Source organism: Apaloderma vittatum, unplaced genomic scaffold (genome assembly GCF_000703405.1).
Source record: "Apaloderma vittatum isolate BGI_N311 unplaced genomic scaffold, ASM70340v1 scaffold3374, whole genome shotgun sequence".
Lineage (NCBI taxonomy): Eukaryota > Metazoa > Chordata > Aves > Trogoniformes > Trogonidae > Apaloderma > Apaloderma vittatum.
Window position 1 is genome coordinate 31,294 of NW_009713289.1, and position 14,167 is coordinate 45,460.

At 40.6% G+C, this 14,167-nt stretch overlaps 1 protein-coding gene across 1 annotated transcript; it reads right to left on the minus strand.

The window, feature by feature from the left end:
- Nucleotides 1-2,970: 2,970 nt before the first annotated feature.
- Nucleotides 2,971-3,102, minus strand: LOC104273103 (CDC42 small effector protein 2-B-like). Its single transcript, XM_009868312.1, is given in 1 exon segment — nucleotides 2,971-3,102. A coding segment is annotated over 1 exon segment (132 nt).
- Between the last annotated feature and the right edge of the window lie 11,065 nt (nucleotides 3,103-14,167).

Below are 14,167 nucleotides of genomic sequence, written 5' to 3' on the forward strand. Positions count from 1 at the left end.
CGGCAGGGCGCTCATGCAGCCCAGAAGGCCAACCCTGTCCTGAGATGTATCAAGAGAAGCGTTGCCAGCAGGGCAGGAGAGGGATTCTCCCCTATTCTGCTCTTGTGAGACCCCATCTCGAATACTGCGTCCAGTTCTGGTGCCCCAACCATAAGAGGGGCGTGGATCTGTTGGAGCGTGTTCAGAGGAGGCCACAAGGATGATCCAGGGGCTGGAGCAGCTCTGCTACGAGGACAGGCTGCGGGAGCTGGGGTTGTTCAGTCTGGAAAAGAGAAGACTTCGGGGGGACCTAATAGCTGCCTTCCAATACCTGAAGGGAACCTACAGGACAGTTGGGGAGGGACTTTTTGCAAAAGTGTCCAGCGATAGGACAAGTAGAAATGGATTTAAGTTAAAGGAAAACAGATATAAGTTGGATCTGAGGAAGAAATTCTTCCGTGCGAGGGTGGCCAGACTCTGGACTAGATTGCCCAGAGGGGCTGTGGCTGCCCCCTCCCTGGAGATGTCCAAGGCCAGGTTGGATGAACCTGGAGCAACCTGGGCTGGTTAAGGGCATCCCTGCCCACAGCAGGGCGTTGAGTTGGATGATCTCTAAGGTCCCTTCCAACCTGGGCTGTTCTACGATAAGTTAGATACTAATCGGTATTTGTCTCCCCACCACGGTAAACTGGGTTCTGAAGGGCAACGAGGTCTGACCGTGTTCCATGACCTCTTTTGGTCACTGTGATTGCTAATTCGCGTAGGGAGGTGGCCTGGCTGGCACAGATGACTGTCTTCGTGCAATCTTTTCTCCTAAATTCTTATTTCTGCTGACCTCTACAGCCTATGTAAAACTCTTAGTTTGAGCTTGCAACCTCTGTAATATCAAATGTGAAGTTTTTAAAAAGAGCAACTCTACAGCATTTTATAAGACACTGACTGCCCTGCCTGCTCTTAACAACTCGTTAATGAAGCATATTAAGATGAGAGAAATCAGAGAGTAGTCATGAAACTGGCATGTCATATTCACTTTGTTCCATATTCATGGCAAGGTTGGATGGCACACTGGTGGAGACTTTCAAGTTCTCTTTTTTCAGAGATGTACATCGCTGTAAGGAAACAAATAGATGTCTCAGACAGTTCAGGAAGGTTCTGATAAGGAGATCCACAATTTAGAAAGCAGTCAGATCCCAAGAAGAGTGTCTCTGTTACGGAGTTAATACATCTGTTATGGAGTTAATACATTTACTGAATTTGAAAGGAACCTGGAAGGTCTGAAGAAAGGTTGAGTTTGACTTCACTGAGCTATAATAAGAAGATACGTAGCTGCCATGCATATCCTTAAGGAAGCTATTCGTAAACTTTTGATTTAATATGCAGAAGTTATCTACGAATATGTTATCCTTACATAAGACAGAGCAGGCCCATCCCAAGCAATTAAAAAAGTAATTGGGTTCTCTGGCTTTTAGAAATGTTTTAGGTGGCATGGAGTGTCTGAGAGCTGATGTGATTTACATTTGGTCAGGAGGTTATCCCTGTTCCATACTGTGGATTTTCTTCCCATCCGGATACAGAATTATATATTTCTGCTCAGATGTGGGATCTAGATTACTATATGTGGTGCTTTTCTAGACAGGTACAAAAGGTGGGGGGTCTGCACTAGCAAGCTGTTATTTGGTCTATTAATATATTATAATATGACTTTGATTTAATTTTCCGTATAAATTAGTATTAGAAGAATCAGAGAAGAAGCATACAGAAAATGTCTTTGATCTGCTAGATTACCACAAATTGGATTATTTCTTTCAGTGTCTTCTTAGATGATGCACTTAACAGTTCTTGCTTTTTTTTTCTGATATATAACAAGAGTTTAACCCCAGTTCCCCATCTGTAAAATGCTAACTTCAGGTTTCAACACTGATAGGTTTCCATTTGTATTGATTTTACTGAGCAAGCTGTCCTCCCTTTTACATCCCAGCCCAGCACCAAACGTACAATGTAAGAGTGCTTAGATGAGGTGAAAGGCTTTTGTGTGGATTTTGTGTTGGATGCCCCACAGCTGTGTTTTTTCCAGTCCTACGGATCAGAATAGGAAATAAAGTCTAGTTTGCTTGTTCATCCAATATGTAAGAACAAAGAAATCTCAGGGGTTCTTACCTCTGTGTAGATAGTACAGTGATAGAATGTTTCAAATTTTGTTTTCCACAGACAGTGATTTGGTCATATGGATTCCAGCCCACACTGTGGAGACTGAGGAGAGGACAGACTGAGAGAAAATGTGTGTATTCAGGAGAAGCGTACTGAGAAAAATCTTTACAAATTGTTTGTACTACAGAAATACTTAGAATCGAACATGGGTGGAAAGTTTTGCACTGAAGTAGACAGTGTCCACTTATAAAATCTTCTCCTAGGTCTTTATGGCTGCATTGAAGGCTTGTTTTAGGCAGGTGGTTGCCCATGAGTTTATCTTGTGTCTGTTCACAGCTGGAGAGTGCTTCAGTCTTCTGTCCTTAGTTGTGAATCCCTGGTTCATTGTCCACCTAGGACAATCTCCGGGGGTGAGAAAGCAGGTGTTGCTGCAGATGCTTTGCTGTTTTAAAAGAAACTACGTCCTAAGAGTAATCCCAAGTGGCTGACCTAATGCTAACATATCAATTTTTGGCACTATCCAAGGAATTAATGCATAAGCACTTGGTCACAAGCTGGGAACCCACCTTTATAATCTACAGATAAGAGGCTTGCAGTCCCCAGAAAACACGCAATTATATATATATGTATGCCTCTCTCTAAGTTGTGCACAGTTCTGATGAATTTTAAGTACTTGAGGTGCTTTGTTCTGATGCTTTTACACTGATGGCTCTTGTTTTCTGTTCTTGTGCACCAAGCGTAGTAACTTTTTATAAATGAGCTTTTGCAACGCCAGCTGTATTTCTTGGTGGTTTATTTCTTCACTGTGATTAAACTCCTAAACTCATCCATGTAATTTCACATTCAAGATACATTGTGCATTGTGTGTACAAAGTTCATTGGCTCTCCTATCATATTCCGGTCCAGTCTCCGACGCCTCTTCGGCTGGGGCTGTTCACCATTGCACTAATTAAAGCAAACCAGGAATTCAGTCATTATATTTTTCAGTAGGTAGTAAGGTCTTCTTAAGTGTAATTAGTAAGATACGTTGTCCCAGTGCAACGTTTTTCCTTTTGTATGGATTCACCCTGGACAATATAATTCCCTTTTTTCTGTTATAACACTTTTCCTGTGCAAATTCATCTGAAAAGAAAATATTAGAAGCTGATATATTTGCAGTGAACGATCCAGTTTTAGCAGAGAGCGCGGTGTGATTCCCCACAATCCTGTCTCACTGTCTCTTCTTCAAAATTACTTTCTTGCGGGAGGCTATTGTGGTACTTACTTTTATAGTTGGGAAACATTTTTCTTGCTATTTAATTCAGACGCTGACATAATGAGTGCTCTGCTGTAATGAATATTTGATGTGCATAAGCCCATGTAAATGCCCAACTATCTTAACAGTTTTTTTTGACCTTTGGAACTTTTTTAGACAGCAATTCTGCCTGACGTGTTTTGATAAAAAGGGGGGATATTTTTTAGGGACACTCAGTTAATAACTTCAAGAACTTCTAGAATTCGTTTGCTTGTGGTTTAGGCTGTTAAAGCGTGAGATTGTAACTTGAAATAGCCCGCACAAGTCCTGGTGGCACTTTCTGTCTCTCGTTTGCGCCGCCGTTCGAGCGGTAGGGTACAACATGGAGTAATCTGCATTTTGGCACTGCGTTTCAAGAAAAATATGGTCCAACTGGAAATAGTCCAGAGGACTATTGATAGTGATCAGAGGTCTAGAAAATATGATCAGTGAGAGTCATGTAGCCTAAGGAAGAAAAAATTGAAGGGAAACGTGATAACACTCATCAGTTATGTGAGAGGCTGCTAGAAATCAGGTCATAACCAGCTCTCCATGCCTGTGGTGGCTCAAGCAAGGCGTAATGAGTTGAAACTGTGTCAAAAGAGATTCAGGTTAGATATTAGGGAAGAAAGTTCTAAAGATACGGCTAGAGCAGTACTGGAATAGATATCTCTGGGTCTTTGGAGCACCAACCAGTCTTAAAACCAGGTTGGGCCAAGAGTTTTCAGAAATGCCAACGGGTAGTCCTGCCTTGAGACGCCCACTTTCTGCATTTTCTCTCCAGGACCTGCCAACCTTTTTGGGTTTTTTATGATTATTGGTACAATACATGAATAAAGAGGCATAACCGAAACAGAAGGTTGATGCTTTAACGAAACATTGTCACGTTTCTAAAACTACATTCCGTCGGTTGGACAGGCTCAAGTATCTCCAGTACATTCTGGGGTGTGCTAACGGGGAATAGGGATGGTGAAGACTGAGGTCTAGCTGGCAGTAAGAGTCATCCGCGGAAGGTCTTGTCTAATATTTTAATTGTTTTCTTTTCTTGTTAGAGTATTTTGAAGCAGTTCTTTAACACAAAGGAGAGCTCTATTAAGTCTTTCAGCCCGTGCTTCTGCCTGTGCCAAAGAGCGGCACCTCCGAGTTTTAGGGTCTCATACAAGGAAGTTCATGATAGTCTGGCCAGTTTTTCCCTTGTGAACTTTCAGCCTGTTTTCTTACTCTTAATTTCTGTTTAAAAAGAAATAGTTTCTTCTGCTCCGCGTATATCAAACTTGCGTGTTCTGTGCACGGCCAGCATCCTCGCTCTTACTAGCACAGACAGTCTCAGTGGGCCTGTCTCAGTGCTACTTGCTTTGGAATTATATACTACAAGTGGTGAATTTTTGCATGTGGTATTTTTCCTCAGCTGTTTTCATCCTTTGGGGTCAGGTGCAATCCCACTGGCAGGATTTATGCATGATATTAACGGGAAAAAATTACAGCTGACCTTGCCTCGTAATGAAAGGGCAGAGCGCTGTGCCCTGGAGTGGCCAGGCTTCTGTTTGCTCTGTGGATTCCTTTATAAGCAACTCACTGAAACAAATCTTCTGGGTATGTCGGCAGCCAAGCGAGGTTTTAAAATGAAAAAAAATTAATATTTTTAACATAATCAGATAGTGAAAAAATGAAAGAAAATGATAGAAATAGTAGGAAGGAAAACAAGTAAAGAAAGGAGGCATGAAAAGAAAGGTTTTTAGATGAGATCTTCCAAGAAGTGCATACATACCTGTTTTCTGTATTCAGATTTTTGCTATTACAAATGGAAATCTCTTGATTGCAAAAAGTTCTTTTGCTGCTACGGTATTGATTTCCTTTGCCCTACATGCTCGTGTAGTAAATGAGCAACCTCGTACGCTCCCAGAGAAAGGAGGTTGTTTTATCTTTGTCCTGTATTGCTGTGGTTTGAGGGAATATAGTCAATCATAAAAATTCAATTTTGGACAACGTATTAAGAGCCAGTAATCCGATTGTGTTACTGCTCCGTATCAGTTAAAGTTATTTGCGACCTTTACTTGCGTGATTTTTTTAGCATATTTGGAATTTTCTTTGTTCAAGGTAATATTTTTGTTTGCCTTGGGTAACTGCAAAATCCTTATATGCATTTCTTTATTCCTAGCTTATTGACGTGTGTTATTAAACTTATCTTTCACGTAGGAGATTGTATTTAAAGATGAGAGGGGTGTATGTATCTATGCAGATATATATATATGTGTGTGTGGTGAAAGTCAAACTTTATGCTCATATACTTCTCTGAGATAATTGACACATTTACATTTTTTTCATATCGTAGATATCATAGAGATTGTTTAAAGATTTATTTTTTTGTTTTGCTGGTAAATTTTCCAGACATTCTGGTATTCGACTTAGTTTGTACACTTGCTTAAGTTTGAATTTCTGAGTGATGTTTAGATCAAAGTCTCTATAATTGTTTTACTGTAAATCATTATAATTTCATTTGTAATAGATAAAATGAGACAACCGAATGTGGAAAGTCCTTGTCTGCCTCCCTTCTAGTAACACATTACCTTTGCATTGCCTGTGCTGCGAGTTGGAGTTTCTTATGTTGCCTTGAATTCACTGTTTTTACTTCACTTTCATGTATAAAAAGTTTATAGATTTAGTTAGCTAATGCAGTTATTGGTTTTAAAATGTGCCTTTGGGCTTCAGGCAGTCTTTCGTGTAATGCTGTTCGGTATGCAAGGAGTGGACATGCTGAACGCTTAACTTGCCTTTCAGAAGGACATGTGAAAATAAAAAATGAAATGTGGTATTTGCATATCTTTCAGGCTGAGACCAGAAGTCTTATGAGTCACAAATGTCAAAACAGCTGATGGAAAACTTTGAGTGCGCTTCCTGTGATCCTAAACACCGCGGAGCTGAAAAGCAGGACCTTTTACCTTGATTTGTCTAAAATAGTTATGTCCTTCTACTACCTTGAAGGGGACCAACATTAATTCTTTTATTTGGGTTTTCTGCTGATGTACTCAAGTTTTCTCCTGCTTTTTTTTCTGTCCACATGACTGTGCTGTTTGGTTTGGCCAAATTGGAGACTTCTACCTGTAGTTCTTTTGTCCGTAACTTCAGCTCACGTCACACGCCCCAGACACTTGTATCTCAGAGCTCTTGTCCTTCTCCCTGAGGTCCGCTGAGACGTCAGCAGCGTGAGAAGTTCTTTCCCGTTACTGGGAAGATCAATGCTACCGTCCCACTTGTGTCCTTCTAAAAAACATTTGTGAGTCAGAGCTTATGGTGGCCTTTCAGTACTTAAAGGGGGCTACAGAAAAGAAAGGGAGGGACTCTTGATCAGAGAGCGTAGGGATAGGACAAGGGGTAACAGTTTCAACCTGAGAGAAAGTAGTTTTAGGTCAGATGTAACAAGGGTGTTCTTCACCATGAGAGTGGTGAGACCCTGGCACAGGCTGCCCAGAGAAGTTGGGGAAGCCTCATCCCTGGAGGGTTTCAAGGCCAGGTTGGACGGGTCTTTGAGCAATCTGGTCTAGTGGGAGGTGGGAGAGTTGGAACTAGATGGTCTTTAAGGTCCCTTCCAACGTTGTATGGATCTGCAATCTTGGTGCCTAAAGCTCTGGCATCAAGAATAAAACTGGTGCTGATGATGCCAACAGCATGGAGTAGTAGTTACGGATTTATGTCTAAACATTTTAAATTACTTTTATTTGCTCTTTCTTTAAACACTAAAAGGAAATTTGTCGCCCAGGAAACTACACTTAACTACCGCCAGGAGTGTTTATTAAGGTTGTGCTTTATTTAACCTCCTCACTTTTCTAATTTTACTTCCTTCATTTTTAATGGTCGTGATAATGGAGGTGATAATGTTTGTTTATTATCCCAGCACCATTCTCCTTTGCACTGTAACTAAAGTCGGTAGACCCTCATCTGGTAACCTCAACATCTGAGTTAATATTTCTCTTCCATTCCTCTTTGCTGAGAAATGATGCCCCCAAACATTCTGTTCTTAATGCACTGCAAATAAATCTGTGGCTCCCATTACTGCTGAGCACTCCAGAGAATGGGAAACCAAATAATCCTCAGCACGTGTGCACTCATCTGTTTTGTTAGAACAGTCCGAGTTTGCTGCACCCCGGAGAGAACCCACACGGGTCTTACAATTCGCTGAAGAGGAAAGTGAGAAATGTAACCTCGTTGAAGAAGGTTTTGACACCTTCTCATGAAGTACAGGGGCCACCGAGAAAGAACACTTGTTGTTTTCAAAATTGTAGACCCCGACTCCTTATTGAGCGGTCCAATGACACAAAAAGTGTTTTTTTCCTCACTCCTGTGAGTGCTCAGAAGAGGACTGTAAAGTTCATTGTCAAAGTGACAGAGATTATGATACACATAAAAATAATGTGTTGGGGTTTTTTTTCTGGGTCACCTGCAGATGACCCATGACTACTTTAGGGCCACAGTTTGGGAACACCTGGAGTAATGTCCTTGTCCAGGACAGCCCAGTAACCCAGTGTAATGTTAGAATGACTTTAATGTTGATGAATAGGCTACCTACAGTATCCTTTAAATAGTTTTATTAGTAATTTAAGAATACTGCTTCTCAGTTTCAGGTAAAAGTGGATTTATACAAAATTGCAGAGGCCTGGAGAAATTTTGCTGTATTTTTACCTCCGCTGTGGCTGAGTCTAAACTTGCTAAGTGTCTTCTTTCCTTCTGTCTGTATTACACAAATTGCGGACTTTATGTTTTTGACAATAAATGAAATTAAAACATTTTCCTCCCCTTCACAGCCTAGGAAGTGTCACGTTTCCTATAATTCTTTTCCAAAGATTTCTTTGTCAACCTATTGCAGATTCCTAAATCCCAGTATTTTTAAATGGACAGCTTATGTTCAAGCTGTTGTAAGGATGATTATGGATATTTTATGTATTTCAAATATTTTGAAATCAAGCTGTAATTTTGCCATTGGTGATAGCAATTATTCCAAAAAGACATTCATGAAGCAGTTGGAATCCAGTGAGTTCCGTGCCTTAGGTAGCAGGAACATACTTTCAGGGCTTTCCACATTTAATTTCTGCAACGTGGCCAAATATTTCAAGCACATATGTTGAAACTGGCTTTGTTTTTATTGGAAGGTGTAAGAGACTGGTCCTTTGGAAAATCAGGCTCCTCTAATTATGTAGGTAACATATTTTAAAATGTTAGCTTCTGTCTATGAATCATTCTCGCCCATTATTAGAGATGACATTTCCATTTAATTTCCCAGTGGGATTCCATTTAATGTTTTCAAAACAGTGTCGGTTGAAATCATATTTGTTTTGGTTGTTTGCCTTTGTAAAGAAATTTTTGTTAGATGAGCTGCAAAGTTTTTACAATGAGAGAAAGAAGTGTTTTTAGAGATAAAATATTTGTGAAAGTTCCACTTGTTTTCTTTAAAACTCAATGCCTTGAATACATGTCTAGGTTTTGAGAAAGCTGTGGCACATCTGAGTATAATATCAGAAACGAAGGAATTTGGAGTCTGCTGAATTTTCTTACTTTGATCTTTTCCAGTAAATCATATATATTTAGTGCTTGAATTTAGTGCTCTATTCCCTCAGGCCAAGGCGTGGGTTCAGGCACCAGGATGAGATGCTCTGTCTTCTCCAAACATTCTGTTCTTTTGGACGTGAGGAACGCTAGGATGTGGCTTAAAGTTTCATGAGCTATCACTAATATGATTCTGCAAGATGTGTGAGTCTTTGCCTTGTTTTTGGGGTTGGTGAAATGTGGTTTTTCGAGTATAATGTGAAATTTAAATGCGTTAGGAAAAAATCTAGAGAAAGAAAAACTACTTATGCATTTGGGAGAGTGTGAAAAGGGAGGAAGATAGCAGAGGGGGAAACAACGTATGTGTGAAGAATAAGAGGGACGTAAAATCTTTGTATGCTGCTTATTAATGGGATTTATTGCTGCTATTTATAATAGCCCTGGTTGAAACCATTTCTTTTAGATTTCTTACTTGATATATTTTTGGGAAAGTAGAAGAACACATTAAAGGAGTTACTTTCTACCCCATATCCCCTTTCTCTTCTCCTGATCTTTTTACTTGTTACGTTTTAAACATTTATGGGGAAAAAACATTCTGAAAGGGTGTGTAACACAAAGGTAATAATCACAGTGCCATGCTGCTTTATGGGGCAATAATCCAGTTGCCTTGTTTGAAAAACCTACTCGGCCTTCATTCTTCCAGCCTTTACCTTAGGGAATGGAGCTGGATTATTGCCTTGTAAAAAACTGCTGCATTCCTGTTGTGGATTAATTATAAATCGTTGCCTATCACTAGTCATGGAGTACTTTCTGTCTTACGGCGTTCCTGTTCTTTTCCTTCGTGGCTTTGTCCTGCATTCACCGAAAAAAGCTGAGTTCCGCCGGATTTCTGACAGTCTAACGTTAATCTCTGTTCTGGGATTTTCTGTATAAGCATGTTCTACATTTATTTTCTTCAAATGAAGGTGAATCACAGCATCCTCCATGTGAACAGCCTCAGGGTGAGAATCAGCCTGCCTAAATTTCACCGAAGTCGCTGAATCTGAGATAACGGGGAGTGCAGTCCCTCCCCGTGGGACCCTACCCATCTGTAGATCACATATCCACTTATTTTCTGCAGCAACTGGGATGTTTGAGCCAGTAGTAAGTAGATGTTAGCAAGGAAGCAAATTCATTTTGACAAGCTTGGAATCTCCTCAGGTTTGAACTGGGAATATTGCTTCTACCTCACATCAAGATCTTGCCAGTGTTAGCACTTAGCGTATACTGACACCCCTGCCTGTTGGTAACTGACCCTGTTGGGCTCTTCCAGAGAGGTTTTAAGTCTTTTTCAGCTTCCTGAGACTTTCTGGAAAAGGGAAGGAATGGTCCAGAAACATCCATGATCACATCCGTGATCATACGGTTGCTGGTGTGGCGTTTTCTGAAGTGCAGGTAATGTAGCAGGACAGTCAGTTGAGAAGTATTGCCAAGTAGGGTTACAAATCGAGAGACACTGTCCATATTGGAAGACTGTAGGATTTGTAACATCATTTGTAATTTGTGAGCTGTAGAAAAGTCTTTTGTGTAACGACCTGCACACAGTAAGTTTGCTCAGCATACAGTTAGTGAATGAGTGTTTTCTCACGTAGCATGATTTGTGCTTGGCAAAATGGTCATTACCATTCCCAATTTTATAAGTGTCAACTTACATGCAGTGGTGTCTATAGTTTAGAATAATTTAGAAGTTGAACCTGGTGCTGTGCGTGACCACCAGCCTAATTAGACAGCGTTTGATATGGAGGACTCATCACACATCCAACCAGAGATAGCTCTCAGTTGTTTTCCTGAAGAACAGAGAAACGAAAACAACGAAAAGTTTGATTGCACGACGGGAAAAAAATTCTTCAGAGTGTGAGTATGAATCACTATCCTTAGAGATTTTGACAACTGAGGAGGCTGTGACTCTGAGAGGTCTGTTTTGAGTTCTGCTTTGAGGAGGTGTTTAAGCTTTATACCTCCAGTGATTCTTCCAAGCTGTGTCTTTCTGTGCTTGAAACTGGAAAGCGCTTGTCTTCATGTTACTCTCACAAACCACACGGGAAGCCGTGGATTCAAGCGTGATGCATCTGTATTAGACAGCTTTTTGGGGGTTCTCACTGGCTTCCACTCTTCTCGTACTGTGCAGCTAGATAGAGGATCTTTATATGTTGGAGAATATGTCCTGGGGAACTGGTTACTGCACAAGTGTCCTACTCCTTCAATATTAGATTCACCACCAGAAGTTGGTGGAATAGCTTCATGACAGACAGTTGCTCTCAAACCACACGTTGCCAGTAGAGTTAGAGTTGGTTTAAATAATGTGGAATATATTTACAAACTTTTAAAATACTTGATAGAAAGGAGGTCAACCCACGCTTGGTTGACCCATCCCAGGATCACGCTTGAAGTACTTTTCTGTATCTAGAGGAGGATACGTCTCAAAGAAAACTGAGCTTGAGTCAGTCTGACCACATCTCCACCCTTAAACTCTTTCACCTGATGGAACACTATAGCAACATTCAAAATGTCCTTTGGAAAGGCTTCTTGTTCCAAACTGGCACTAACTGAGACGACAAATACACCAGCCAGTCTGCAGGGCCATGGTCTTGGATCTAGGGCGCACACAACATCCTGTTTAAATTTGCTTAAATTAGAATTTTCCTCCCTTTTCTTTCTTGTTTTTCATGATTTCTTGTTTGTCGTTTGTCTAGGAGGCGGCTTCTGTTTCAGTTCCTGACAGCCAAGTGACCTTGCATGCTAAGATATGCTGTTTTTTTGACACGCCATATGCATGAATCTCTCTTGTGCTTGCCTGAATTACAAGGAGGTTATTAAGTTTTCGTGGGATGGCCTCCTCTTTGTCACCCAGGAAGACAGTGTGGGGGTTTCACCGTGAAGTTCATCTGTGCACTGCGTTTTGTAGTTTTTATAAATACATCCAGTAACAAAGTTGGTTACAGGCATATAAATGAGACAAATCACTGCACCCCACTATTGACTTTTGACTGAGGTAAAACATATTGATTATTCACCACCTTATGAGGACAGTGAGTCTTAGGTGCCTGGTCCTCTGTGGTTTTTTTTGAGGGAAACTGTGGTATTTACTTTCTGAAGTTCTCAGTGCTTTGGATGCCAACAGCTTAGCAGAGTCTGTCGTTCTTTGTATGGAATAGTGTTAACAGGTGTGGTCACCCAAGAAATCAGAATTTTTCAGTTCTTTTAAGTGATCAGTGCTGATGGCTGCTCACTTTTACAAAGGTCTTTGATTTCTGAATATTATCATAGAATGACAGAATCACAGAATTGTTTAGGTTGGAAAAGACCTTCAACATCATTGAGTCCAACCGTTAAGCCAGTGATGCCAGGTCCCCCACTAACCTGTGTCCCTGAGCACCACATCTACGCGTGGTAGATAAAAGATACCCAAAGGATTTTTATGAACAGTGTATACCGATGAACAGCATTGCATTAACATTTTATATTGATAACAATTATTTAATAATTTGTAAAGTACGAGGGGAGACCTCATCACTCTCTACAACTACCTGAGATCATTGCAGAGAGGTTGATGCTGATCTTTTCTCACAGGTAATTAACGGTAGAACAAGAGAGAATGGCTTCAGACTGCAACAGGGGAGGGTTAGACTGGACATTAGGAAGAATTTTTTCACAGCAAGAGTAGTTAGACATTGGCACAGGCTGCCCAAGGAGATGGTAGAGTCCCCATCCCTGGAGCTGTTTAAAGGTTGTTTAAATGTGGTGCTGGGGGACATGGTTTAGGGATGAGTAGGGTCAGTGGTTGGACTCGATGATCCCAAGGGTCTTTTCCAACCTGAAGGATTCTGTGATTCTATACATTTTTATTTTTACTGTGTCTAAATTTGGAGGATAACGGATAAACAGATTATTTAGTAAAGGATAGAACTAGGAGGAAAAAGCACAGGTTGTAGGAGGTTGAGTTTTGGGAAGCATGAGGAAGTCGCTGCGCACTGAGGTAGTTGAACTGCTGGCTTTGTTTGCAGCAAATCTGTGAAAAGGTTTACAGTGAAGAACCAATTTAATTTTACAAGAGTCCTCATGTGCTATCACCTGCATTTGATACATGCATGTTAGTAAATGTCTTCTCTCTATGTATGCTACCTAAAAATGAAATATATTTCTGCATGCCCATCCCCTAGTTTCTTAATGTTTTGTGAAAATGAAGTCAGTACAGAAGTGTATTTTAACTTTGCTTAGAGCAACATAATTGGTAGGATATATGATGCAAATAAATTGCCTTAAATTTTCACCTAATGTACCCCTGCTTCAATTCTTTTGCTGCCCTTGTGAACTGTAGTTATTGTTCTCGCATTGTAGTTATCTCTGAAGAGGCAGGGTTGCCTGTGGCAGTTGAGGACAAATCAGAAGAAAATTTAAATGATTAATTAATGTAATCTAGTGTCTGTTTTACCGAAGTCTTTCAGGGACTTATTTAGCTCAATTAATGAGAGAATTTCCAAGAGCAGGTTTTTAGAATAGGTTTTTGAAGAGTGTAAATGACATAGCTGCTGGAGGGAAAATGATCTTACACCTCTTTATATTAAGCCACCCACTGAATTAGTGCTAAAATACTCTTAAAACTTTCATTTTTCCTTTAGTTATTATTTAGTATTTATAAAAATCAAGCCGGCACACATTTTCTTTGAAGTCATAAAGGACAGAGGACATAAATCTCAAACCTAGCTACCAGCTAAGAAAGTCCAGGTTCCTAGAAGTGGCTGGGCAAAATTGTGGAAGAGAAGTCCTCTGAAGGATGTGGAACGCAGGGACCAGCTTTGGGCCAGGGTATTCTTGGAGGCTGGAGTGTTCTTGGAAATTGTCAGGACGTGCTTGTGCTTCTCCTGTGCTCTTCTGTTGGAGGGAGAGCAAGGGCCTGAACTGACCTTTAGTTCAACCTGGTGTAGCTGCTTTGCATTACGTATTTCAGGATTCAGAAATACCTGTCGCTGAATGGAGAAGGCCAAAAAAAGTAAAATTGCCGAGTAGGTAACATTTTGAAACGCTTGATTTTCATCCGTTTAAAACCCGTGCTTAAATTTGGAAACAAACACTGATGAACTAAACCTAATCCAGAAAGGGTTAGGTTAGGATGAGGTTAGGTTAGATTAGGTTAGGTTAGGTGGGACTTCTGGAAGTTATCTAGCCCAATTCCTTGCTCTGAGGACAGCT